This window comes from Cydia fagiglandana, chromosome 23 (assembly GCF_963556715.1).
Source record: "Cydia fagiglandana chromosome 23, ilCydFagi1.1, whole genome shotgun sequence".
Classification (NCBI taxonomy): Eukaryota; Metazoa; Arthropoda; class Insecta; order Lepidoptera; family Tortricidae; genus Cydia; species Cydia fagiglandana.
In genome coordinates, this window is record NC_085954.1 from 7,660,115 (window position 1) to 7,687,855 (window position 27,741).

The 27,741-nt window shown below is 39.1% G+C and overlaps 2 protein-coding genes across 2 annotated transcripts; one reads left to right on the top strand and one right to left on the bottom strand.

Annotated features, from left to right (window-relative positions):
* Positions 1 to 7,241: 7,241 nt before the first annotated feature.
* Positions 7,242 to 8,196, top strand: LOC134675801 (uncharacterized). Its single transcript, XM_063534100.1, has one exon. The coding sequence runs from the start codon at positions 7,264 to 7,266 to the stop codon at positions 8,173 to 8,175; it is 912 nt and encodes a 303-aa protein (XP_063390170.1). The 5' UTR covers positions 7,242 to 7,263; the 3' UTR covers positions 8,176 to 8,196.
* Positions 8,197 to 10,061: 1,865 nt separating this feature from the next.
* Positions 10,062 to 27,514, bottom strand: LOC134675879 (coatomer subunit delta). The gene is made up of 15 exons (XM_063534207.1): positions 27,395 to 27,514; positions 27,209 to 27,248; positions 27,000 to 27,120; positions 26,420 to 26,522; positions 25,879 to 25,998; positions 25,324 to 25,383; positions 24,482 to 24,593; positions 23,991 to 24,084; positions 23,374 to 23,535; positions 22,325 to 22,401; positions 15,164 to 15,252; positions 14,462 to 14,609; positions 13,394 to 13,505; positions 12,004 to 12,126; positions 10,062 to 11,369 (listed from the first exon to the last, which is right to left on the bottom strand). The coding sequence occupies exons 1-15, from the start codon at positions 27,395 to 27,397 to the stop codon at positions 11,201 to 11,203; spliced, it is 1,533 nt and encodes a 510-aa protein (XP_063390277.1). The 5' UTR covers positions 27,398 to 27,514; the 3' UTR covers positions 10,062 to 11,200.
* Between the last annotated feature and the right edge of the window lie 227 nt (positions 27,515 to 27,741).

The following is a 27,741-nucleotide window of genomic DNA, read 5'->3' on the forward strand; positions in this document are numbered from 1 at the left end:
TTCATTTTCTAGGCCCTTTAAAACGCTTGAATTAAGGAATGCCAGGGATTTTCAATATCATGGTAGATTTTTGGGTCCTTCAGTCCACCTTCACTTGGCAAATTTGAGCTTTTAAGAGGAATTCCGTAGCGAATTCCGTGTGTTCGGCCGCACTTCTGAAGTCGGGAATTGTGGGCGTATCATACTATCAGCAGCACATTAGAACCTTCAATCGTGGATGACGAGGGCCTTCAATGAAATACGTTGTTCAACTCACAATCTTTACTGCACAAGACTCTTTACAAATCACAGCACGCGATACGTTTCTCATCTTAAGCAAACCAGTGGATTTGACCCAGGAGCCGCCACAGACGTCATCTTCTCCCGATCGTTCTCATCTTCCTCTTCTGAAGATTGATTGACAGCATAACTTCAATTGTTCTCGACTTCAATTGTTTTAGTAGCGCACTCTATGACGTCTCAGCGGAACTGCGTCGAACGCCACTCAGTGGCCTATCCCACAAAACTTACAATTACAATTTTACAAGTGTCAAGTTACAAGTTTGTAATAATACAAATGTGCGTACCACAAGTAACAAATTTGTAGTGGAAAATTCTTACAAATATGTAAATTGTATCACAAGTCTACAATTTGTTGTATCACAAAACTTTACATACGCTACATATCTTTTCCGGAAAATGTACAAATTTGTAGCTGACAATTGTTTTGTGCTACATTAAATTGTAGTAATAATTATACATATATGTAGAATTGTACCTACAAGTTAACAATTCTCTAAACGTGTGTCGCACCCTCTTGCTACAATTGCTACTATACGAATACTAGTAATTGCAGTAGTATCTTTATCATATTTAGCGATTCCAACCCTTTGTATATATACCTACCACGAAATATTTAGTTCAAGTAGCAGTGATAGTGATCCTAGGTGTCATGAATTTCATATATACCTACATATATAATCCCAATTTTACTTAGCTTTAATTTAATTTACGAAATACTCATACATACTGGACAAAAAAATACGTATACTCAAATTGAGCTTATCTTCGTACGCCTTTTCCAATTTTGCCACATAGTGTCCCTTAAGTATTTCCAATCTTTCTCCATTATTCCTAAATCATTTAAATTTTGCGCTTTTTCCTTCCATTTGTTTTACATAGTGTGCGTCAATTTATCACTAAATTTACTAAGGTTTTTGTTTTCATTTGTGAGGTTTATAATATAATGGTCAGTTTAGCTTGCAAATCCATTGTAATGTCAGTTGGTATGTAAATGCTCGTAGATAGATCAAGATCACTATACAAATATAATTGATGTAATTCTTGCGTATTGCGTATAAAGTGAAACTACCTTCAACATTAAAGAAGCAAAATAAATTGTTACATTTGTAGTTGTAACATTACAATTTTTCGCTTGTATATTTACAAATCAACAATTCTACAATTATGTAGCCGTCGTGACATACCTTTATTCTTTGTGATACGCTTTAGCAAAAATGACATATTTGTATACTGCAGACTTGTAACGAATACATATTTGTAATTATTGTGGTACATTTTTTTGTTTACAATTTAACAATTTTGTCGAATTGTACACTTGTAAAGTTTTGTGGGATAGGGCACAGGTGTACGTAACACCCTAGTTTGCTCTATTTGTCAAGGTTTGCATGATAAAACGCCTCTTGAAGGCGATAGATGGCACATTTCAGCCGTTCTCCGACATATATATATATATATATATATATATATATATATATTTTAATTTATTGAACAATAAGCTAAATAAAGTACATTATTATTACAAGACCCATCGTGGGCAAAACCTTGAGGAGGTTTGTATGCCGATGGGGAGTTCGAGAAAATAACATGACAATATACATATCTATCTTATACTAATTAAAATTCTAACAAAATTCTCTTATATTAATTCATATTCTAATTCTCTTATATTAATTATAACAAGATATAGTTTTTTTTTCTTCTATTTATCATTCATCTCAAAAGTGACCCCTTTATTTGAATTTCTATTATTTACTTTACATGTATGTCCTTGGGCTAGAGACTTACATGTGTATACCAAATTTCAACTTATTGGTGCAGTAGTTGCGGAGCAAATAGGCTGTGACAGACGGACAGCCAGACACACGAGTGATCCTATAAGGGTTCAGTATTTTTCCTTTTGAGGTACGGAACCCTAAAAATAATGAATTTAATAAATTTTTCACCTTATGCCCATGTGGCGGTAGCGAAACAGCCAAGCCACATATTTTGACTAAGGTGTAGAGTTAGTGAAGTTAGGGCTTGTAGAGTTAGAAGCTTGGCTCGACAAGAGATCTGACAACTTTTTGACAGTGCGAGTCTTATGGTTTCGTCTTAGCAACAAAATTTACATGAAAATGTGTTTGGTGGGATATTTTTTTACAGTAAAAATATTTATTCGTAACAGTAAGTATTATCTTTTAACATAATTTTTACAGTACATCTGGTGCTACATTACGACCGGTGCTATAATAAGCACGTTAAAACACTCCCTTTGACCGTGTTTTAAAATTCGTCACTCGTTGCAAAATATCTATTTTTCGCAATTATATCGTAAAAGAAAAGAAAACTAACGAAGAGGTTTTACGCATACGAGGGCCGCACTGAAAGTTTTGCGTAACTTTTGAATAAAATCTTTTATAACCATAATAATACATTTATTGCTTCTCAAAATGTTTCCCTTTACATTCTATGCACATATTCACTCGCTCAGACCATTTTTGGAAGCATGAGGCCCAATCACTTGACTGCATGTTTTCGACGTGGTGATGAAACGTAGTAACTGCCTTATCCGGGGTCTTAAATGTCAAACCCCAAATTAAATCCTTAATTTTGGGAAATAGATAGAAGTCACAGGGTGCAATGTCTGGATTATAATCCGTATAAGAGACATTTTCCACGTTTTCGTAATTAAAAAATGTTTTTGCCTTTATTGCGGTATCGGTGGACGCATTATTATGACGCAGGAGGATGCGGCTTCTCGGTCGTCTCTCGCGGTCTTTTTCAATGACTGCGGGCACACAAATGGTAGTGTACTACTCAGTATTTAACGTTCTTTTATTATTTAAAAGTACGGTACAAAAAAGTCGCGTTTAAAAAAAACAGACGATCAAAATGTTTGGCAACGCTTTTGGCTTGTTGAACTTGTATGGGCCTCCTGTCACCTTCGAAAGACCCATTGACTGGACTAATGCCTTTTTTCCGGATCGTAGCAGTAAATCCAGATTTCATCTCCTCTAACGATGTTATATACAGCATTTGAACTTTCTTGCTTGTACTTACGCAGCATTTCTCGGCACCAGTCAAAAAGTACCTGTTTTTGGACTGAAGTTAATTCGTGAGGAATCCAAAGACAACAAGGCTTCCCGACTTTTAAATATTCTTGTAAAATCTTTTGTATTTGTCTCATACCTATCCCTAATTGTCCTCAAATTTCGTCATAGGTGATTCGTGGGTTTTCTTCAATGAGTCGTCTCACAGTAGCCACGTTTCCTTGAATGATCGCCGTGGACGGTCGACCTTCACGAAAATCATTATCTAGAATAATACTGTCTCTACTAAATTCACCATACCAACGCCTCACGATGCTCAGATGTGGTGCTTCAATCCCAAAAGCATTTTGAAGGCAAGCACTACACTCTTGCGGAGTAAGCGAACTTTTAAAATCATAACAAAATCATAGCTCTAAAAATATTTTCGCGTTAAAGCCACGTTCAACGCACTGACTTACTTTGACAAGCCATTAAAAACAAAAGACGATCGATTTGTCGCCAACATTTGTCACATTCCATAATCAAAAGCCTGTATTTTTTTTAAATATACAATTCATAATTTAAATGTTTACCAGTGGCCATTCAGTGTGGCCTATGTAGTAGGAGAGAGGAGGAGTTTGTTAAGAACTATAGACAATAGAAGAGGAAGGATGCTTGGGCACCTGATACGACACGACGAATTTATCAAAAATATCATAGAAGGGAAAGTTGAAGCAAACAGGAAGAGGGGAAGACCAAGGAGAGCGTACATGGATTAAATAAAGGAAAAGATCAAAGTCGTGTCGTATCGGGCTGTCAAAGAGAAGGCGGAGGACCGCCAAACATGGAAATTGCTCCACCGACAAGAGTCATACTCTTAAATATATGATGATGATCGTAAATACCTACCTATGTATTAACAAAAAAAAGTCACTTGTAATTAGTTACTGCCTTTAAAAAGTATAAGTGCCTCAATGTTATTAGACTTTTTGATTCTTTAAAACGTCTTTAGGTCAATAAAGCAAGTGAAAAATTATTAGAGTTAGACCAAGAAAAGTCTGCAGCAATTTTGACAGCCCACGCAGTGCAAGTGTTATTTATAAGTCATAATTTCATAGAAGTTTCTTCAAATCGACCTTATTAATAAGAGATTAAAAATATTGAAAATTATCTTAAAATATTTTAATCTAATATTTCATCTCATACGTTCAATAAGGCCCGTGACTAGACCTTTTTACCTGCACTGACAGTGGGCCTTCTTAGCAACAAGTACAAATTCAGAATAATTGGGAATAATAGGGAGCAACTGCTATTTTTGAATGCTGGGCCTTGTTACCCGCCGGGCCTCATATGCCTGCACCTCACCTACCTTATTTATTTGTTTTACAAGGGGAAAAGTTGTTGATTAACCGCTCGTGCTAATATTGATACCCAAACAAGCGAAACATTTTTTTTTATTAAATAGGGGGCAAACGAGCAGACGGATCATCTGGTGGTTAGCGATTACCGCCGCCCATGGACACCCGCAACACCAGAAGGGTTGCAAGCGCGTTGCCGACCTTTAAGATGGGGGTCTTTGAAGGTTTGAAGGTCGTATCGGACAGTTCATTCCACAGTTTGGCTGTGCGAGGCAGGAAGCACATTCACAAATTCAAACATTCTAAAATTGAACCACGAGCGTAGTTAGTGGTTCGTAAAGTTGAACCTTGAGCGTAGTGAAGGTTTCAAGGGACGAAGGTTAAATAAAATTTTCACCACATCAGCTCGTAAAGGCCCTCTTGATTGTTCGTAACGGATAAGAAAAGTGGCATTTAATTTGATGCAAATTTTGAGTTGTTACCGTAGGTAAATTGGATCAGTTGGTAATATTGACTTTAAAATGATAAATATTGAATAACGTCAGTTTGAAATTGATTTTATGATAAAGTAAATATTATCGGAGCTGATCGCTCTTAAAAAATATATGTCGCTAGTCATTTATAACCTAAAAGCGCCAAATTACGCAAAATTATATTGAAATGACACCTGTGTATTGAATTTGAAGAATACTTTAACAAGGGTAATCTTTATGACAATGCACCTAAAATAATTTTCAAATGTATCTATTATTTCTATACCTAACACGATAACGAATTCTACGTAAACGAAACCGCGGGCAATCCCTAGTACATATAGAAATAAATAAGGGAAGGTAAGTTTCCATTAGTGTACTGTGTAAAATAACTATTTACCATTGATAATAATTTTATAAACGCTTTGCGTATTTTTAAGGGCACCGCGCTAACCGCTAGCCCGCGACCGTCGATCGCTGCCTCCTGCCACGGCGCACAGCGCGGCGCGCGCAAACGCCGCGCGTTTGAAATGTAACTTAATATAAGCTCGGAATGCATACTTACGTATCAGTATTTAGTGTCGCCGTGATTTTATATTTCTAATCTTTTGTGTGAGAAGTAAGATCTTTATTATGACCGTGTAATATTAACTCTACAAACTTTAATTCAATATTGGCTATACTGCTTAACGAGAAATCAATATCTAGACAAGCACATTGTCTACATTTCTAACTTTTTACATGTATACTAAGTTGATAGATAATATCGTAATTTTGCAATATCAGCTACTCTAATTCTGTATTTTCATAATAATTCCTGTTTTTACGTTCACCAGAAAGCAGCTGTTCCAGATTTCTAAAAACCGAATAGTGTGAATAAATTAAAGTGTTATTGAATATGTTAAAGTTTTTTGTAACTTTAATTTTATATTTACATAGTTATTTAGCAAAAATTGAAAATTTAAATATGGCCGAACGCTCCACCTAAAATTTTCTAACTTTTTACATGAATGTTCTTTAACATGCTTACAATAACATATCAAAAAAGAAAAAACTTTAATGTTATCAAAACCCATTTTTGTTCCACCGCTGGTCTATTAATACGATTAATACTGAAAGGAATCCCACACCCCACAAAACTGTAGGAACAGTTGGACTGTGGGATCGAAGTTATACCTATGCAAGAAACATTATTAGCGTGGGCCGGGGTTCTAACCCTCCGGTTTGGTAATTAGATGTTAAAATCATACATTTTATGTATACCAAAAATGTTCACTCATACTGTTTTCAAATAATATGTAATATTACAAATTTCATATGCACACTTCATCAACATAATCTGAACATTTCGCTACTAGAGCCTCTATCTAGCTCTCTAAGCTAACTCCTAACGCCATTAACCCTTTGAAAGGCAGAGGGAATATATTTCCCACCTTATTTTGAACTTTATTTTAAAGCGATAGGGTTAAATTTTGCATAATTTGTGAACCCTTATGCCTTATAAAGGGTTAACTTATTGGTTTGTGGTGACTGGTGACACTTTAGCACTATATCGTTTGCCATAGTAGATGCAGAGTTAGCTTGGTCTGATTCCTACAATACCAGAGGGGCTTTACTTAATTTTTTACCTGATAGGTATGTATACCTACGAGTAGGTAGGTATGCATGTTTTTTAAAGATTGCGTTAGGTCAAATGGCGACCGTGATAATATGCACTGACAATTACAGAAATCAGCCAATTCTTTTTACTATCTTGCAAACAGCCGTACACTACACCGGTAAGTCTTGATTTTGTGCATAATAAATTAATGACCCTCTATATGAAGCTGTATCCCGGGTTCGAATCCCGGTAAAGGCATTTATTTGTGTGTTTAACACGAATATTTGTTCCTGAGTTATGAACGTTACCCATGTATGTAAGTATCTATTTATATATGTATATCGTCGCCTAGTAACCACAGTGCCAGATTTACTTAGTTTTTGGCTTAATTTGATCTGTGTAAGATTTGGGGACACCCAAATATTTATTTATTTATTCATGTCCACAATATTTCATTAAAAGTACTTATTTCATTAAAGTCTTACTACGCATCACTTCATTGGTTCGAAATTTACCTTTGAATTCTTTTTCAGGCTACCAAAATGAAGATCCTACCATTTATATCCTGTCTCTTCCTAGCGTGCACTGCAGCACCTAGCGCTAGTAAAACGGTCATCGTGACAGAAAATTTCTTCAAAGAGGAATACCTCATTTATACCAGCGAACACGACATCGTGAAAATATACGTCCCCTTCAACAAATTAAACTTCCAAAATGATGGGCCAAATATAATGTTTTTCGTAGAAGCTGAAATCAATAACAGTGAACCAAAAGATAAAGGATTATACGTTTTCAAAGACGGTAAAGCCACTAAAGTACTAGACAATGGCAGAGACGCCGTAGCTACTAGTGAAAATGTAATTTATTTCGGAGCTAATGATGGCATTTACAAATATAATGAGGCTGATAATAGTGCTGCAAAACATGGCAATGTTACTGACAATATTATACAACTAGCTCATAACAATGTGACAAATACTGTTTACTATTTAACTGCAAACCATGAAGTGTTCAAGCTTAATAATGAAGCGACTAACAGCGTTAAAGTAGCAGCCGTCAAAGATGTACAAGCTTTTGTGTTCGGTTATGAAGGAAATATGTATTACTTTGATTCTAAAAAGAACGTGTATGTATTTAATGATGCTGATAACAATGAACCTAAGAAAGTAGCAGGTTTACCGTCTCAAATTAATAAACTCACGCTAATTGCACCCCTAAACGGCATGGAAGAAGGTTCGGTTTTGCTTGTAGATAAGACAATATACGTTGTCAAGCCAGATGCTACTATTAGTAGAGAATTCAGACCAAGAACTGAAGTCAGCTTGGAAGTAGAACTGACTGCTTTCGGACCGCAACCAACTATGATCCAATTTTACGCTAAAGACAAAAAACTGTATGAGTTTAATATTTTCACTATTATGAAACAGCACAAGGAATATTTTGAAGGCTTTTAATAATCCTTGTACTGCTTAAAAGGTATTGCTAAAAAAACTATGTACGAATTTGTTAAATTTACGAGAATAGGGCGATCACAAGTGTACCAATTAAGAATAAATTCCATCAGATAAATATCATAATTATTGCAGCGTTCACTCGATTTTTATTTTAATAAATTAAATATTTGCAATTTTTTATTTGTTTAATTTTAATACCTATGCCTAATCATGCCTAATCGAAGATAGACACTAATCCAAATAAGTAGTCGTAAATTAAATTGCCTATTCTTGTGTGTCGTAATGTATATTTTATTGTGACTAAAATTCTAGATCTTTCGTGTTTTACGCACATGGATAACGGTAGGAAAACAAAGTTAACATCATGATCCCAGATAAACTTCGCGTTTGTTGATCAACATTTAAGTTTAAAAAATATTAATTAGGTATAATTGTTTAGGTAAAAAATATTAATAAGGTAGGTATAATGCAAGCTGAAGTGGGACTGGGCGGGACACGTTTGCCGTATGCCGGATGACTTGTGGGCAAAAACAGCAACCAATTGGGTCCCACATCAAACTCGGGGTCGCGGCAAACCTCGACGGCGTTGGCGAGATGACCTTGACGCCTTTGATAGGAACTGGTGGGAGACGGGTCAAAACCGGGATACGTGGAAAGGGAGGAGGGAGGCCTTTGCCCAGCAGTGGGACACTCTAGGCTCATATAAATATAAATAAATAAGGTATAATTGTGTGCCTTATTCACGAATGTAGATAGCTTCTTCAATTGCGAGTGGGGAGTCGGATTCGCGCACGAAGGGTTCCGTACCATTACGCAAAAAACGGCAATAAAAAAATCACGTTTGTTGTATGGGAGCCCCACTTAAATATTTATTTTATTTTGTTTTTAGTATTTGTTGTTGTAGCGGCAACAAAATACATCATCTGTGAAAATTTCAACTGTTATCACGGTTCATGAGTTACAGCCTGGAGACAGACAGACGGACGGACAAACGGACAGCGAAGTCTTATAATAGGGTCCCGTTTTTATCCTTTGGGTACGAAACCCTAAAAACTGTCAAACTTCATAGAAAGTAGTTTTGCTTATTAGTGGAATAAACTCTTACTTACCTGCTTACGTAATTACAAAGTACTTAGCATTCTGACAGCGGTCATTCAAATTGATAATTAGCCTCATACATGAAGTTTATCATCATCATTGTTCTTTAGAGCCTAGTTCTTGTCGGTGGAATATTCGCCATTCCGTTCTTTTCTCTGCCACTGTTTTGAGCTCCTGATACGTCACTACATTAATTTTCTCTTTGGCCTGGTCAATATATGCACGTCTCGGTCTTCCTCTGCCTCTCTCTTCCTCTATTCTGCCTTCAATTATAGACTTTATGTAAGTATGGTGACGTATCAGGTGCCCCAACATGTTTCCCCTTCTGTTTTCAATTATTTTTAGCAGAGATCTCTTCTCATCTACCAAATTTAATACTTCCGTATTTGGTTTCCTGTCTTTCCAGGTTATTCCTTCCATTCTTCTCCATGTCCACATTTCAAAAGCGCTCAATCTGTCTCTATCACGCTGGGTTAATGTCCACGTCTCGCTTCCATATAACGCTATACTCCAGACGGAGGTCTTGATAAATCGCTTTCTGATGAAGTTTATAGTTGAACGAAATATTTTTATAAGGAGATTTGTTGACGTTATATCATGTTACAAATGCATTTCCGTTATTAAATTATCATTTAATTGCTTAAACTAATAAATAAAAAGTACGATATTTTTCCCGCGAAAAGTTAGTGAGCGAAACGCAACGCCACATCACATGACACATTTCTACATTTGGGAATAAAAATATCACAAATATGTTAACAATATGTGTAAAGTAAATGAAAAATAAATTATATTCTCAATGTTTATTGATAATGTTATAATATTTTACAGTTTTTATAGCTATTTTATATTAATAAAATCAATTTAGGTTTAGATATATATCTTCTGGAACCTGTGTTATTTCGAACGTTATGCGTTCATTTCATAAGAAACTTATTTAAATCTATCAATTATATTAAAAAGTAGACATTCTTACTATTTCTTACCGTTTAGGCATGTAGAATCCACACATTTTATAATGCTTTTTTAACTAAAAAATATGTTATCAGTGTTTTACAAAGTGTCCTCACTTACGTGAAAATGGAATATTAACTACAATAAAATAAATGAATAAACAATTTTAACTTAATTTAAATGTGTAATATTTTATTTCACAAACACTTAATAGCCATGATACTACGTTACAGAATAGATGTGTGTAGCATAATTATTTTCCATCGTATTTTCGACATTTAAAGTGTCTTGCTATTTCAGTCAGTCTCGGTACAAAAAGTACTGACGTTGACTGGAGTAGCATGACAAATACGAACGTTTCCGAGAAAATACGACGGAAAACAATTATGCATTATATCTACCGGGTGTGGCCTGTAACACAAGCAAATATTTAAAAGATAGAATCCTCATCCGCTAACACTTTTGTTCAACAACTTTAAAAAATTATGAAGTATTTAGACTCCCTATTTTTCATACAAAATAAATATTATCTTCAATGGACGCCATCGCCACGCCATATCATTGTGATTCACGTTGCTTGTCACGCCTTAAACATAACAAAATTCGCAATACATTGCGTCTTAGAATAAACTTTAAAGTGTATTAAAAATCAAACCACAAGTTATTTTTAAAAGTCTCTGAACAAATGTTGATCAGTATGAGGAGTACAGCCTACAGTTTAATTTTTTGCTCGTATTACAGGCCACACCCGGTATACATACATTATCAAAGAACGAACGAAAGACAAGGTTCACGTGAATCTCATTGCCATTACGAGTTTGCAAAACTGCCATTGAATCTAAAGGTGACAGTCCATTTCCAACGACAGCTGCATTACTGTTCATTTTACTATGGAAATTGACAATGACAGCGACGCGTTCAGTACTAGTAGTGCAGCTGCAGTCAGAAATGGAATGTTACCATAAAAACGCACCTAGACGATCTCATACTTGTCGGGATGGAAGCTGATCTCCTGCGAGTAGTCGACGGGCGAGCCGTCGGCCGCCTGCGACACGCGGGTGGCGGTCAGCAGCGCCAGGGTGGTGTCCGAGCTCCAGGAGACGGTCAGCGGGAAGAAGTCGTTGGGGATCGCTGGGGTCACCCTGTGGAAACGGGGACATTAGGCTTACAGGATATCATCAACGGAGACGCCATGTCTATAATTTTCGGTATAGTTCGTAGCTCGTAGCAAGACTGCCAGACTTATGTTGCTTGTCAATGAGTGGAATACTCCAGATCAGGTTGCGGCCTTTCTGCGCGTAGCTGCCCTCCCATTGGTGGACCGATTCTGAGCTGTCCTCTCATTGGTCCACTACAGAACTGAGACGTAAGCACCCTTGAGTAGACATTGTACTCACGTGAACTCAAGACTGCCAGACTTATGTTGCCTGTCGATGAGTGGAATGCTCCATATCAGGTTGCGGCCTTTCTGCGCATAGCTGCCCTCCCATTGGTGGACCACTACTGAGCTGCCCTCCCATTGGTCCACTACAGAGCTGAGACCTAAGCACCCTTGAGTAGACATTGTACTCACGTGAACTCAAGACTGCCAGACTTATGTTGCCTGTCGATGAGTGGAATGCTCCAGATCAGGTTGCGGCCTTTCTGCGCGTAGCTGCCCTCCCATTGGTGGCCCAATTTTGAGCTGCCCTCCCATTGGTCCACTACAGAGCTGAGACCTAAGCAAGGTCTCAGCTCTGTAGTCAATCAAACCAAGGGTGAGTAGATTGTACTCACGTGAACTCAAGACTGCCAGACTTATGTTGCTTGTCGATGAGTGGAATGCTCCAGATCAGGTTGCGGCCTTTCTGCGCATAGCTGCCCTCCCATTGGTGGACCACTACTGAGCTGTTGCCGGTTCTGAAGAAAAATATAATTAAAAATGGGAATTATTTAAATTATAAATAAATAATAATAAATATTGGGGACATCTTACACAGATCAACTTAGCCCCAAACTAAGCAAAGCTTGTACTATGGGTGCTAGGCGACGATATCCATACTTATATAGATAAATACATACTTATATACATAGAAAACACCCATGACTCAGGAACAAATATTAGTGTTCATCACACAAATAAATGCCCTTACTGGGATTCGAACCAGGACCATCGCCTTAGCAGGCAGGGTCACTACCCACTAGGCCAGACCGGTCGTCATAATTATCCCGGCATTTTGCTCATGGGAGCCTGAGGTCCGCTTGCTTGGCAAGTAATCCCAAGAATTGGCGTAGGCACTAATTTTTACGAAGTAGTTTTGTAGTCATAGAATAACGAGACAATTTTCGTGTGCAGAAAAGAAAAATGTACGACTGTCAATCCGGAGGTCTTGGGTTCAAGCTCAAGCCCCGGCTCATACTAATGAGTGTTTGGGAAATTATGTACGGAATATCATTTGATATCTACCAGTACGATGTTTTCCTTCACCGAAAAGCACGGTGAAGGAAAACATCGTGAGGAAACCGGACTAATCCCAGTAATGCCTAGTTTCCCCTCTGGGTTGGAAGGTCAGATGGCAGTCGCTTTCGTAAAAACTAGTGCCCGCGCCAATTGGGATTAGTTGCTAAGCGGACCCCAGGCTCCCATGAGCCGTGGCAAAAGCCGGGACAACGCAAGGAAGATGTATTTTTAAAAGACTATCGACTATACCACAGAATAAATAATAGTACTAGGTACAAAAGATTCACTCTCTAACAAAGCGCGTCTGTTAAGATCAGGACAGATATGGCCGCTAGGTGGCGACAGCGCCACGCGCGGCTTATGGCTACTAGCCACCAAAATTGGAGTGCAACGGATGTACTTTTAGCTACATGTAACAAAGCGACAAAATCGCGGAGTGAGCCACGCCTGACTATACGGGGTCCCTTTGTTTCCCATAAAGTTTTAAGTCATAATGTATTGTTTGTCATATTATCGTTAGTCATAAAACTGAAACCGTTAACTTTAAAGGATTTTCGTAAGGTTATGCTGTAGATAGGTTAGGTTAGGTTAGGTTTGTTTTATGGAAATCCTGAAAAGTTACGCGTTTCTGAGAAAAACCAATTATGACTAACGAAAATTCGGACAAACAATACATTATGACTTAAAACTATTTGGGAAACAATAGAGACCCCTGACTATACTTACGGCAGAGGAATGTTGATAGTGACGTCTTGCAGGGTAAGATGATCCTGTTCGAGTTCATACTCGATATTGACGTCGCAGCCGCCGTTGGCGCCCTCTGACGGCCAGCAGTTGACTGTGTAAAAAAAGTGAGAAATTTTATACACAAAAAAGGTATGTATTTGAGTATTTTTTACACAATAAAGGTCATCATCATCATCTCAGCCATAAGAAGTCCACTGCTGAACATAGGCCTCCCCCTTTTTTGGGGGGTGAATGCCATAATCGCCACGCTTGGCAGGCGGATTGGCGATCGCAGTCGAGTACACCGAATTTGAGGGACGCTGCTGCCCGTCCACCGGTGGTCTTGGACGTGGTTTAAGGACATACCCGGGTCGGGTAAAAAGGTATATGAGTATTTTTTAGAGTCCCATAATATTTATTTACCTGAGATAGAAGCAAGCTTATCGTCGGCGGTAGCAAGACGCCATTTGAGTACGCCGACATCAGAGTGTAGGGGGAACGGTCTCTGTGCCTGCTTCAAGCCTATCACATTGTTGGATCCGAATGCCTCTTTGTCGACGTTAGAATTTGCCATTAATATCTATTGCTGGCTTTCGGTCCGGTAAGTATTGTAAGATTGTCCCATAATATTTATTTACCTGAGATAGGAGCCAGCTTATCGTCGGCGGTAGCAAGACGCCATTTGAGTACGCCGACATCAGAGTGTAGGGGGAACGGTCTCTGTGCCTGCTTCAAGCCTATCATATTGTTGGATCCGAATGCCTCTTTGTCGACGTTAGAATTTGCCATTAATATCTATTGCTGGCTTTCGGTCCGGTAAGTATTGTAAGATTGTCCCATAATATTTATTTACCTGAGATAGGAGCCAGCTTATCGTCGGCGGTAGCAAGACGCCATTTGAGTACGCCGACATCAGAGTGTAGGGGGAACGGTCTCTGTGCCTGCTTCAAGCCTATCACATTGTTGGATCCGAATGCCTCTTTGTCGACGTTAGAATTTGCCATTAATATCTATTGCTGGCTTTCGGTCCGGTAAGTATTGTAAGATTGTCCCATAATATTTATTTACCTGAGATAGGAGCCAGCTTATCGTCGGCGGTAGCAAGACGCCATTTGAGTACGCCGACATCAGAGTGTAGGGGGAACGGTCTCTGCGCCTGCTTCAAGCCTATCACGCCGCTGGATCGGAACGCCTCTTTGTCGACGTTGGGGTGAGTCTGTAGACAATTGAATTATTATTATTTGAAGGGCTTAAAGTATTTTTTCTACTCCCGTACTTTTATTTGTCATTTAAAGGGTCGTGCACACACCTTTAAAACCCTACCTTATATTTTTAATTCAAAATTAATCAATTTAATTTATCAAATGCTCAAAAAGGGGCCCATTTTGTTGAATACAAAGTCGCACTCTTGATTATTTCGCTAAATTTCACATCAAATCTTAAAATTCATGGCCTTCCTTTTATTTCTGACACTATGTTATTTAGCAAAAAATAATCCTTATGATGAATCCTTTCGATCGGTCTGATAAAACTACAGGGTGATTTTTTTTCTCGTGTAGCGGGTTCGATTCCCGGTTCAACCATGTAATTATTTAAAAATCTACTAATGCAGTTTAAATTATTTTTTAATTTAAAATAATGACTTCTTTGAGCAAAATATCCTATCTACGATATTTAAGGTACTTTCCCTTGGTGTCCCATAGTCTTGTGACGCCCTGTATTCCGACACGCACTTATTTTGTTAGTAGCCTGTACTTATAGCACTTATACCTGTAACTGCAACGGCCTGGTGTCCTTGTTATCGACGTGTACGTGTATGCGGCCGAATTGCTCGTTGCTGATGCGCAGTGTCAGGAGACCTGTATAAAATATACCATTAATTATTAGATGCGTTAGATGGCGCTGATCGCCACCGCAAAGCGCAAGCAAAGTGGACGCGTTCAGATTTATTGATAGGGCCGTGTTGCACGGTGCGTTCGTGGCGCACAAAATGGTCTCGCCGGAAGATCAGCGCTGACTTTCGGGTCAGTATTATGCTGAGGCGAGCCCATTTTCGTGGTAAACTTTAATGCTTACCAATTTTATTGATATCTGTAGTTTTTAGTTATACTTTTGTATGTAATCTTAGCTTTAAGTTTACCACGAACAAAATGCTTGATTGATTGATATTATACTACGGTATAATATCAATCAATAGGGATTTTACCTGGCAACACTGGCCGGGACCAAACGTCAAATTAGCTCTGCGTATTTAAATAAGTAATTATAATTATTATAATGGAATAATTAACAAGTTATGGTGATAAATAGAACCTGCACGTCGCAATTATAGTGCTGTATCATTATCTAAAGTGTTACATTAACATAAGAAGAAATATATTGACGACAAAAAACATGGAAACTGTCAACGATGTAACGTTCCAGATTTAAAAATTACACCGTTTTTGCCTGTATTTCACCGAAGATTTTACAGATGAGTATTGTTTTCATAATTTATAAGCCTAGTTTTTAGTTTATTTCTAATTGTCATACTTTTTTTTGCTACCTTCATACGATTTGAGGAGAACTTTGTTTAAAACATAACAGGATTTTAACATACCTAAATATCTTAATTCATTCTTAAATCACCTTAAGAACCATTAAATCATACCCTGCGGTAAGCAGTTAACTTATAAAACAGCAAATTATGAAATTTATTGTATAAATTCTAAGAAGCTTATCACAGTTATCACTTACAAATCAAGTCATTTGTAGTTTACATTTTTTTTTTTAAATCACTATATTCTGTTAGAAGCATTGAATTTCATTCATCTATTTTGCTCAGATGTCATACACTACCAATATGTTTACAGCTCAAACTACTAAGATGACTACACGCAGGGATGTCCTGGTTGCTAAAATGCAGCAATTACAGAAAGAACTGAAAACAGCCGAAGAATTGAACAAAAGACTCCTTCAAGAACAGGAAGAGAGTGCAGAGCAATTTGAGCAAGTTGTTAGAATAAACACAACCCTCAAGTCTCAGCTCGCTAACCAGGATGTTGAGTTCGAAGACATGCAGGGGCAGCGGGATGAACTTCAAGCTGCCGTTGATCAGTTCAAGAATTGTCAGGAGATACATGAGCAGGCATTACAACGCATCCAGGACTTAGAACAGCAGCTGGAGGAGTCAGAAACAAAACATAGTTGCAAGTATTGCTCCGGCCACTCCGGACTGCGAGACAATAATTTAAGTATTTTTGCTGAAATTAATAGCTTTGATGTAGATTCAGTCGATGATAGCATAGGGTTCTCCCCAATGGTAGAAACAGTAGATTTAAAAAGTTCTGTGCACATTGAAGGCAGTAGTGATATTAGAGTCGCACTGAAAGGATCCAAAAAAATAAAAAAATATTTAAAACTCAGTAGATTCATAAAGAAATCTAAACTTTTGCTAAAACGCCATAATTCAATATTCAAAACGATACAATCCAAATGTAACAGTGTCGCCTTAAGCGATGAACTTCTAAACTGCCAATACCAACTAGACCGGACAGTAGAAGAATTGAGTCATCGCTCCGATGAACTAGAAAAATTAGAATTAAAGTTGAAAAACTTAAATAATAGAGACGAACTGTCAAGTAAAGCGTTACAGGAATACATAGCCTTTATGAATAATGTTCTAGAACCGGGGAGCGGCTACACTCTGCGTATGGACTCGCCGCGGCCCCCGCCCCGCCCCGCCGCGCCGGACTCGCCCGCGCTGCGCGCCGCCCTGGCCGCGCCGGGCTCGCCCGCGCTGCGCGCCCTGTTCGCGTCGCGCGCCGCCCGCGCGCCCGAGCTGCGCGGCGGCTCCGCGCCCGCCCCTCGCGTCGCGGATCCGGCGCCCCCGCCGCCATCGTCACCGCTGAGCCGAGCCGAGCAGGTTCCATCGGGGCCGGGCCGAGCCGAGCCGACTCCGTCGCTGCCGTGCCTCGTCGAGCCGGCCCCTTCACCGCCGAGCCTTGTCAAGCTGGCTCTGTCGCTGCTGACCTACGTCGAGCCTGCGCCATCCCCGCCGAGCCCTGTCTCGCCAGCTCCATCGCCGCCAGGCCTCCCCTCGCCAGCACCAGCGCCGCCCCGCCTCGGGTCTGGGGCGGCCCCGCCGCGGCCGCAGCGCCGCCCGCGCGCCGCCGGCCGCCGCACGCTGCTGTACTCGGACGAGGTGGGCGCCGGCCTGGGCGTGCTGCTGGCGCAGCGCTTGTCGCAGGGCGTCGTCAACCACTGTCACCCGGGCGCCTCTGTCGATCGTTTGATCGAATCTATTTCTGCGGGCGAGTTTGACCGCGACTCGACGCTTGTAGTTTTATTAGGGAATAGTTTAGACTGTACTAAGCGAGATATCTTAAAATTATCCGCTACGCTGTCGGCGATTGACCGGGGAGAGGTTGCTAAAATAATTATCTGTGCGCTCCCTTATAGAATGTCGAGCAAGGTCAATAAGAGGGTATTTCATTACAATTCTTTATTGTATAACCTTTCCTTGTACAGTAGTACGATTTCGTATTTTGATACGAATAAATTTATAGAAGATTTTGTTATGCCCCATAAGAGGACCTACCTACCGAGAAGATGTCTTGTAGAGTGTGCTAACCTGTTAGCATATAATATTGAAGACCCCGTCGTGGCTAGCACGGCGTCTAATAGCCTTAAATCGCGTAGTATTTTACGCCTTGGTAGCATAGGGTTTGAGATGGAGCCGCCTGGTGATTTGAATTTAAACTAATCGCTACGACAACGTGTGCACCAGCCGGCTCCGTTCATATTGATCACTGTGATGCTAGTATGTTTGGTAAAACCAATTTATTGAACTTAGTTCATCAAAATATCCAAGGATTTACCTGTAAGGAACACGAAATTGATTTGTTTATACAGTACTCGAATATTGACATTCTCTGTATAACTGAGCACTGGCTTAAAGATCATGAATTTATGTTTAATTTCAATAATCATAGTATAGTAAGTTCATTTTTTAGGAGATCTTGCAATCGCGGCGGGTCATTGATAATGGTAAAACATAATTTAAAAAGTAAGGAGCGTAAAGACATTGTTGACATGTCAGTGGAACGCCTTATAGAACTTTCTTGTGTTGAATTGGAACAATTTATAATTATATGCGTGTACAGGCCCCCATCGGCAGACTATAACTTATTCGAATCGGTCATAGATGAAGTACTTAGTAGTGTTTTTGGAAGTCATAAAAAAATAATTGTATGTGGTGATTTCAATATTAATTTGCTAGAAAATTCGCCATTATGTGGAAGGTTACTAAATACTTTTAAATCCTTCAATTTAGTCAATTTATTTTGTGAACCCACTCGAGTCACAGCAACCAGTGCTACATGTATAGATAACATCTTTAGTAATAATGACGCGATTAGTAAATCTGTTATTAACAACCTAAGTTCTGACCACTGTGGACTAAAAGCTTCTTTCAGCGGGAAAACTGAAGAAATTCCTCAAGATACTTTGTGCAGGCCGATTTCCGAAAGTCGCCTAGGTTTATTCAATCGTAATATTACTAAACAATTATGTTGTCTTTCATGTACCCAGGAAAACCCTGACTGTTTGAGTTCCGAGTTGTTTAATTGTATTAAAAAGGAATTTGATGCCTGTTTCATTCAGAAAAAGGTGCAAGGCAAGGCTAAGACTAAATTTAGCGACTGGGCTACACCGGATATTCACGAGAAAAGACGCCGGCTCTACGACTTATATGATTTAAAGGCAACTGATAAAAGCCCGGAATTTCTAGAGTACGTCAAAAATTATTCTAAATCTTTTAAAATGTTGTGTGTCGCCGCTAAAGCCGATTATTTGTCGAAAAAGATCCTAAATTCCAGCGATAAAGTCAAAACTGTATGGCAAGTTATCAGTAATGAAACTGGAAAACGTAAACTGAAGGATCCGCACTACAACCTACGAATTGCTGACACTTTAGTAAGTTCCGACCGTGAAGTAGCAGATCATTTTGAGCGGTTTTTCTCGAATATCCCGGTAGAAACAACAAGATCCCTTAATTCATCGCCAGACGTCGCTGAAGAAATTTTGAAGACAAATGTGGCAGAATGTACAGAAATCTTCAAATTTTCGTATGTCTCATCGAATATAGTTCTTAAGACTTTTAGGTCTTTAAATTTAAAGAAAACAGAAGATCTTTGGGGCCTGTCTGTCAAAGTATTAGATTCCATCATTGAGTCAATTACACCATACTTAGCTGAGATTTTCAACAGATGCATTGATGCTGGAATTTTTCCAGATATTATGAAACATAGCAAAATTATCCCTCTGTTTAAATCAGGAACGAGAACAGATCCCACGAACTTTAGACCGATTTCAATACTACCGGCATTAAGCAAAGTGTTCGAGAAACTTATTCTGAATCAACTATTGTCACATTTCAACAGAAACAAACTGCTTGACAGCAATCAATTTGGTTTCACCAAAGGGCGATCAACTACTGACGCCGGTGCGGTACTTCTAAAACACATCTTTGATGCTTGGGAAAAAGCTCAAGATGCTGTTGGAATTTTCTGTGATCTGTCAAAGGCATTTGATTGCGTTGATCACGAAAATTTAAAGAGAAAATTAAGCCGCTATGGGATAAAAGCTAGTGCCCTTGACCTGGTCTCATCGTACCTTTCGGATAGAACTCAGCGAGTAGTTATTAATGGAACTCAATCGGCGGGGTCCCCGGTAGCCCTCGGAGTGCCTCAAGGTTCAATTCTTGGTCCCTTCCTGTTTTTGGTATACATTAATGACTTACCAAAAGTTGTGCAAGATAGACATGATATAGTGTTATTTGCAGATGACACTTCCCTTATATTTAAAGTGGACAGAAAGGAAAATAGCTTCGAGAGCATTAATGACGCGCTATCTACCATTGTAAACTGGTTTACGGCAAACAATTTGCTTTTGAACGCCAAGAAAACCAAATGCATCAAGTTTACGCTACCTAACGTCAAGCAGGTAAATAACGGCAAGATTAAAATAAAAGGTGATACGCTGGAATTTGAGGACCGAACTGTTTTCCTGGGAGTCACTTTAGACTCCAAACTGCAATGGCATGCACATATAGGCACTCTAGCCGGAAAACTTAGTTCAGCAGCCTATGCAGTGAGGAGAATCAAACAGCTGACAAACGTAGAGACGGCCAGGCTGGTATACTATAGTTACTTCCATAGTGTTATGTCTTATGGAATTCTGTTGTGGGGAAAAGCGGCAGATATTCAGACAATATTTGTGCTGCAAAAACGAGCTGTACGTTCCATCTATGGACTGGGCGCTCGAGTATCCCTAAGAGAGAAATTCAAAGAAGTTAACATTCTTACCGTTGCATCTCAATACATACTAGAGAATATTATGTATGTTCGGAAAAACATCCACGAATTCAAGGTTAACAGTGATATCCATAACTATAACACTAGAAACAAACATAAACTTGCCGTGCCCGCCCACCGCCTCCGTAAGGTTAGTACGTCTTTCGTCGGGAACTGTACACGTTTTTATAACAAAGTCCCCACTGATGTAGTGAATTTACCACTTCACAAATTTAAGTCGCACATTAAGCACTCCTTGTTATGTAAGGCGTACTACACTGTAAATGATTTTATAAACGATAGAGATGCTTTTAAGCCGGTAGCTTGATTGGTTTCATTAGTATAATAAGAATTAAATAAATATTGTTTTTTTTTTTACACTGAATTAAATATGCTAGTGTCCAGTAGAATTGACACATGAGACAATGATGTTCTCGCTTGATTATATTGTTTAATTTAATTTTAGTTTTGGACACTTGGAGACCTTATACATCTCTAAGTACATATTTATTTATTTGATTTTTATTTTTGATTGTACATACTTACCTATATTTTTAATGTTTCTGACACTTAGAGACCTTTACATCTCTAAGTCAACTTAGGCTAGTAATTATGTGAAGCTATATTACTGTCTTTTTATGTAACATATGAGCACAAAATGCCGTGTCTTACAGCTACATGTTATTACTATTTTAATATTAATATAGGCCGGTAGCTTGAACATGTCATGCTCGCTTAAAAGTCTTTGCTTACGGTGGCGTTGTTGATCGGGTCGCCACTTTCCCGAATGAAGGTTGAGGGAGGCGATGGCTGAGATACGCGTCATACTCGTGAACGGGTGCTGTTTGTGGAGACTGGTCTGTTAAGCTAACACGAGCTATTATACTTAGTAACTTTTATTAATTAATTACAGTGAGACGCCTCATTCTGTTCTCGTATGTTTCTTTTCTTTTAATGAATGTATTAATTATACAGGATATTGACTCTTGGAGACCCTATACATCTCTAAGGATAACTTGATAAACTATATAATCTTATAGTTCTGACACCTAGAGACATTTACACCTCTAAATATTATAGATTTTTTGTGTGTGTTTTTTTATCTGTATTTTGTATGTAATTCGACATTAAGAGACCATATACATCTCTTAGTAATTGTAATACGTTAGATTGAATTGTTAGTTTTAATTTATAAAATTGTTGATGTTATTATTTTTGCTTTTATGTAAATTCAATGTTGACGTGTAAAAGTGCCCTTGTGGCCTATTTGCTGAATAAATGTTGATATTTGATATTTGATATTTGGTATGGCGCTATACCTTTGGCCTATGCTCGTGTAGATGGCGACACTTTTAGACATTTAACAAATTTAACACATATCAGTGAACGAACAAGGATCAAAGTCAAATGGCGTACTAAAAATTTAATCATGTGTCGAACGAACGATGGCAGTAAATATACTGTGGCTACAAATTACTTTGACTATCCGCCTCTAGGTATATCAAATTCTCTTTCATATTACTAATAATTTCTCTCTCCAAATCGTACGGTAAACGTGTACTGTATTTTTATAACAGTAAAGGCGAGTTTCGCTTACCCGAGAGCTCGAAACTCTGTATGTCGCCATCACGTCCGGCTACCAGGTTCAGCCTCTCCTCAAATCTCAGGTGAACACTGAAATAAAGAAATTACTATTTTAAATAGTTGAGAAATAAATCTCCTCCTCAACTCATCAAGTGGTTAAAACAGATGTATTAAATATTGTTAACGTCAGCTGCCGCTCCGTTGGACGACTTACGAATAGTAGTCATAGTCAAACACGTAGAAAATTGTTTATTGTTTATTGTCATTTATTGCATACATGTACATTGATGCATAGAAATACATGATGTTAAATACAATGTTAGGAAGCGTACATGTTACCCTGTCAGGGTGTTACAATATGATTGTTGTTGTAAATGGAAGGAAAGGACTAAAATATTTTATTTTTACGTGTTTACCGTTCATTAACTCCCCAAATGTCGGTGTTTCATGATAAATCTCCTTAAATTTTTGACGAATTATCGCTCGGGAACAACCTCACATAAAAAATCTTATGTTGGCTCGGGTTCATAAAGGCAGCAAGTAGATCCCACTACGAGTAAAAGGTCAATTGTTTCATTTTTAAATTTACGTCAATTCGATACACAGATTTTGGAACACAGGTTGTGTGGAGGCTGGTACGGCGGCGAAGTTCGGACACAAACATGAGCGAGTGGGACAGCTGTAGTACGTACTCTTTTTGGTCGGGCGCGGGTAAAGCCCTGGGTTTGACGTCGGGTAGGGTGCTGCAGTTCGGACACGATGTTGAGCGAGTGGGACAGCTGTAGTACGTACTCTTTCTGGTCGGGCGCGGGTAGAGCCCGGGGTTTGACATCGGGTTGGGTAGTGGGGGTGACTGCGGCGGCGGCGTCGCCCTCGCTGCGCAGTTTGGACACGATGTTGAGCGAGTGGGACAGCTGTAGTACGTACTCTTTCTGGTCGGGCGCGGGTAGAGCCCCGGGTTTAACGTCGGGTTGGGTGGTGGGGGTGACTGCGGCGGCGGCGTCCCCCTCGCCGCGCAGTTTGGACACGATGCTGAGCGAGTGGGACAGCTGTAGTACGTACTCTTTCTGGTCGGGCGCGGGTAGAGCCCCGGGTTTGACGTCGGGTTGGGTGGTGGGGGTGACTGCGGCGGCGGCGTCCCCCTCGCTCCGCAGTTTGGACACGAAGGACTCCGCGTCCGTGCCGCGGGAGCCGAGCTTCATCGCTGAACGGGTTGTTGGACGACTGGAAATGTAATAATACATTACGATACACGTGCGAAAAACACAGGAGAAAATTCATACTTATTGGGCTTGTGCACAAATCACGCGAGGTTCTATGGGGGGGAGTGGTCACGACAGATCACGTTGGGATGCAGGGGGGGGGTCATAAGGAGCCTCACGTGTATTTTTCTAAGAAAAAATACCTACCACATGATAGATACTTTATCTCGGTTTCGTTAAACATAATTAACTTTAACTCCGCGCTTCAAAATAGCAAGTCTATTTTACGATTTTTTGAAGCGCGTGGCCTTGACCGGTCGAATGGAAATATTTCACAAAAATACACGCGAGGTAATGTGGGGGAGGGGGGTAGCCAAAAACTTCACCAAATATTGCCAAGGGAGAGGAGGGGGGGTCAAAAAGTAGCCGAAAACACCTCGCGTGGTTTGTGCAGAACCTCTATACTCAGATACTCACGTGTCCCTGGCGGGCGTGGTGGGAATCTTCTCCGCGATGGGTTCCACTCCTGCAGCTGAGGACATAGACTGGTTGCCGAAACCACCGCTACTACCTGTCGACGATAAATTATATTCCTTAAATTCTTTTTGGATCGGCCATACGTAGTTACTTCTTAGGGGGTCCCTTTGTCTCACATAAAGTTTAATGTTATAATGTATCGTTTATCATATTATCATAAGTCGTCAAAACTGAATCGGTTAATTTTTCAGGATTTTCGTAGTTATCCTATAGATAGGTTAGGTTTATTTTATGGCAATCCTGAAAAGTTACGCGTTTCTGAACCAATCAAATTATGACTAACGAAAATGCGGACAAACAATACATTGTGACTTAAAACTTTTTGGCAAACAATAGACACCATTTTATAGGTCATACTGAACAACTTTTATTATAAGACCAATGCAGAATGGGAATACACCATTTCTCGTGTTATATTATGTATTTCTCACCGAAGGCCATGGTGCTGCGCGGCGCTCCGCCCCTCTTGGCGGCTTCCAGTCGTTCTCTCTGGAGCTCCTTTGCTCTCTCGCGCATACGGTTAGCCGCTTCTCTCTCTTGAGTCTACAAGAAACATTTACAAATGAACACAATCTATTAACCGGTTCGTTGTGTCTTCCATTTCCGAAAACTTTTAGCTGTGGCGTACCAATTATTTGATGACACGACAGGCGTGCCTTACGCCATAGAATATGATGGCACGCCTGTCGTGTCATACGCCACACGTTAAGAACATTGATGACACGCCTGTCGTGCCATCCGCACCCAAACGGTTAAGGGACCTTCGAATTAAATCTCTTAGTTTTCTAATGTTTTTGTAGCTTATCATATTAACAGCAACGGCTTTAAGCAATATAGTATCCCATATTTACTTCAAAGTTCATTGTTTTCGAGATATTCGGCATCAATGAACAATTTTAGCCCAAAAAACTGGTTTTCTAGCCATAACTTTTGTGTTAATTAGTTTAAAATTAAAATCACAGACACATTTTTCGAGACGTCAAAGACGAACCCAAATATGTGGTTTTCATATACTTATGTAAGATACTTCACAGTAATCGAGTTACGAAAAAAGTGTTATTTTAGACAATGTTAAAAAAAATTATACAAAAATAAGTATCCATTTTTCTCAAAATCTCGTAGACAAGAATGGAGATAAAAGATTGAAGAACCGATAGCCGTTTGTCTTATAAATATATCTGTAGTGCAAATGTAGGTGATAAGATTGCTAAGGGGCTCCTTAAAGTGAATTATACGGTAATAATAGTTACTATCATAACTAACTCGTACTGACCTGTCTAACGGCCTGATAAATCTTTTCTTCATGAGAATCCATTTCGACAAAGGACCGAACCTGAAAATGATATATTTAGTAAACTTACATGACATGACTTAGGGTGGCAATCCACCTGTCCAATTTCTTTGCCCAATGTCAATGCGTCTCACTCGCTCATTAAAGCAAAATGTGAGAAGCAATACACATTGGAAGAAGAAATTGGATGGGTGGAATACGACCCTTAGATATTACAAACTGAAATAGATGTCACATAGTTAAGAATACCCGGACAAGTGCGAGTCGGACTCGCCACTCGCCCACCGAGGGTCCCGTACTTTTTAGTATTTGTTGTTATAGCGGCAAAAGGAATACATCATCTGTGAAAATTTCAACTGTCTAGCTATCACGGTTCATGAGATCCAGCCTGGTGACAGACAGACAAACAGACAGACAGACGGAGAGTGGAGTTTTAGTAATAGGGTCCCGTTTTTACTCAGTGTTGTCAGTGTCCCATCTTGGCCAGAATTTTCATAGATTTATAGTTAATTTCTTTCTTTAAATTAATAACTTTACCTGTGCCAGGTTGACACTCTCCCTGTACCCGAGAGCCACAATCTCATCGAAGGCAAAGAGCAGGTTGAAGGCTTGATTCAACACCTCTGTTTCAGTCAACTGAGTGCAGTATTCAGGTACCTGATGAAATAAAATATAAAACTAACTAAGTAAATATCAGGGGACATTTACACAGATCAACTTAGCCCCAAACTAAGCCAAGCTATGACTCAGTAACAAATTTTAATATTTGTGTTCGTGTTCATCACACAAATAAATGACCTTACAATTTCCATGAAGCTTGTTTTGTGCATACTGAGATAATGATAAACATAATAATTACAAGTATAAAATACAGGGCTAACCAATGAGTCCAATGACTTGTAAGTGATTTAAACATGTCGGTTGTCAAATGGATTTAAACATGTCAAGTAGACCAAGGATTGCTCAGAAATTTCCGCCTAGGCTCATTTTGTGTGGAATGTAACATTTCTTTTTTTTTACAAAAATTCTAGTTAGACATTCATTTTAGTTTATCCTGGTAAATATTAAAAACAATTACCACTCGGCTGAAGAGGCGGAGAGTTTCCAGGTCCTCGAGGATGTTGCTGGCCTTTGTGGTGATGAGCAGCATGTACAGCTTGTCCAGCGGCTGGTACACATATCTGCAACAAAATATATGGACAATGATCAGAACCAGTTTTTACAGGAATAGTTACATTATTTTTCGTTCTTTGATTTATTATTTCATTTTTAATGGGACAATCTAATACTAGAAAGTATTGGGCTGTTTCGGGTTTTACAAAAAAACGGTTCGGAGCCCTGTATCATGGTAAATTCAGGAGCAGAGTTAGCTATAAGCGGGTGAGGTTAAAGTGACTTATGCACACTCTTATTATTTGAACCCGTTGAATGTCCAGCATAGAACAATATGATGTAAAGCAATTAGACCCATATTACTCTGTAGGGTGTGATACTAGGGCGCTCCACGGGTTAACAGTGAAGTGTTCAGTAATCACTTCATTTCTAATATTTCTTCTGCAACTTCTGCAGATTATGAGTATATATAAATATTCTGTTAAAAGCTTGCACTTCGCCATGAAGATTTTGAACACACATTTGACAAACCATTTGAAACTTACCTGACTGACTCAGTCTCGACGAAGGTGTGTTGGCGGCCTCCAGTCATAAGCTTGGGGAAGGCTGCCAGCAGTCCCTCTATCCGCGCCTTCGTCATTTCCACAAACTGGCGTGACACTAAGGCTAAAAACATGAACACGTATATCATCATAACTTTCATGTAAAACTGAACCACACTGTATAAAATGAGTAGGGAATGAATTTTAATTACCTTTCCCTGACTTTGTGCATACTGTAGCTGCTATAAGCACCTGAAATAAGCGAAATATTCAATAATTCAACAATAAACATACGCCGGAAAGACGACCACAAATTTGTCTATTACAGAGAAGTCTTAAAAGATACAACATTGGAGTGTCATTAATTAGATTATTGTTGTTAAAAGAATTCAATTTACCATTTTGTTATTGTTCAAAACAGACCAATTTGCATTAAAAATAAGAAAACCCTTGCGTAAAACTGTTTGACAGTCGCCAGATGACGTGTAGAAATATTTTTTAATTTTTTGTTGGAATTTGGGTTGCCATTTTTATAAAAAAAATACCAAGTATAGTTTGTCAAAGGACTGTCTCATTTCAATGATAGATAGGTAGAGTCATACTATCTTTGTCTTACAAGCGTACGTCTGTACTCTAGCACCCAAAAGAAAAGGATGAGTATAGTTTTCCTGGTTGTTACTGACTAACAAATTGGTTTGAACAACTATTAACCAACTGTACGTCATTCGAAGCCTATAATAAATGA

Bases quoted from the DNA above. Each gene is read 5' to 3' on its own strand.
- LOC134675879 (XM_063534207.1), bottom strand. The intron at 27,121-27,208 runs GTAATTAAAATT...TCATGTTTTTAG, and splicing joins ATGCACAAAGTCAGGGAAAG to CCTTAGTGTCACGCCAGTTT. The intron at 23,536-23,990 runs GTGAGTATCTGA...TTACATTTCCAG, and splicing joins ACCACGCCCGCCAGGGACAC to TCGTCCAACAACCCGTTCAG.
- LOC134675801 (XM_063534100.1), top strand. From the start codon at position 7,264: ATGAAGATCCTACCATTTATATCCTGTCTCTTCCTAGCGTGCACTGCA.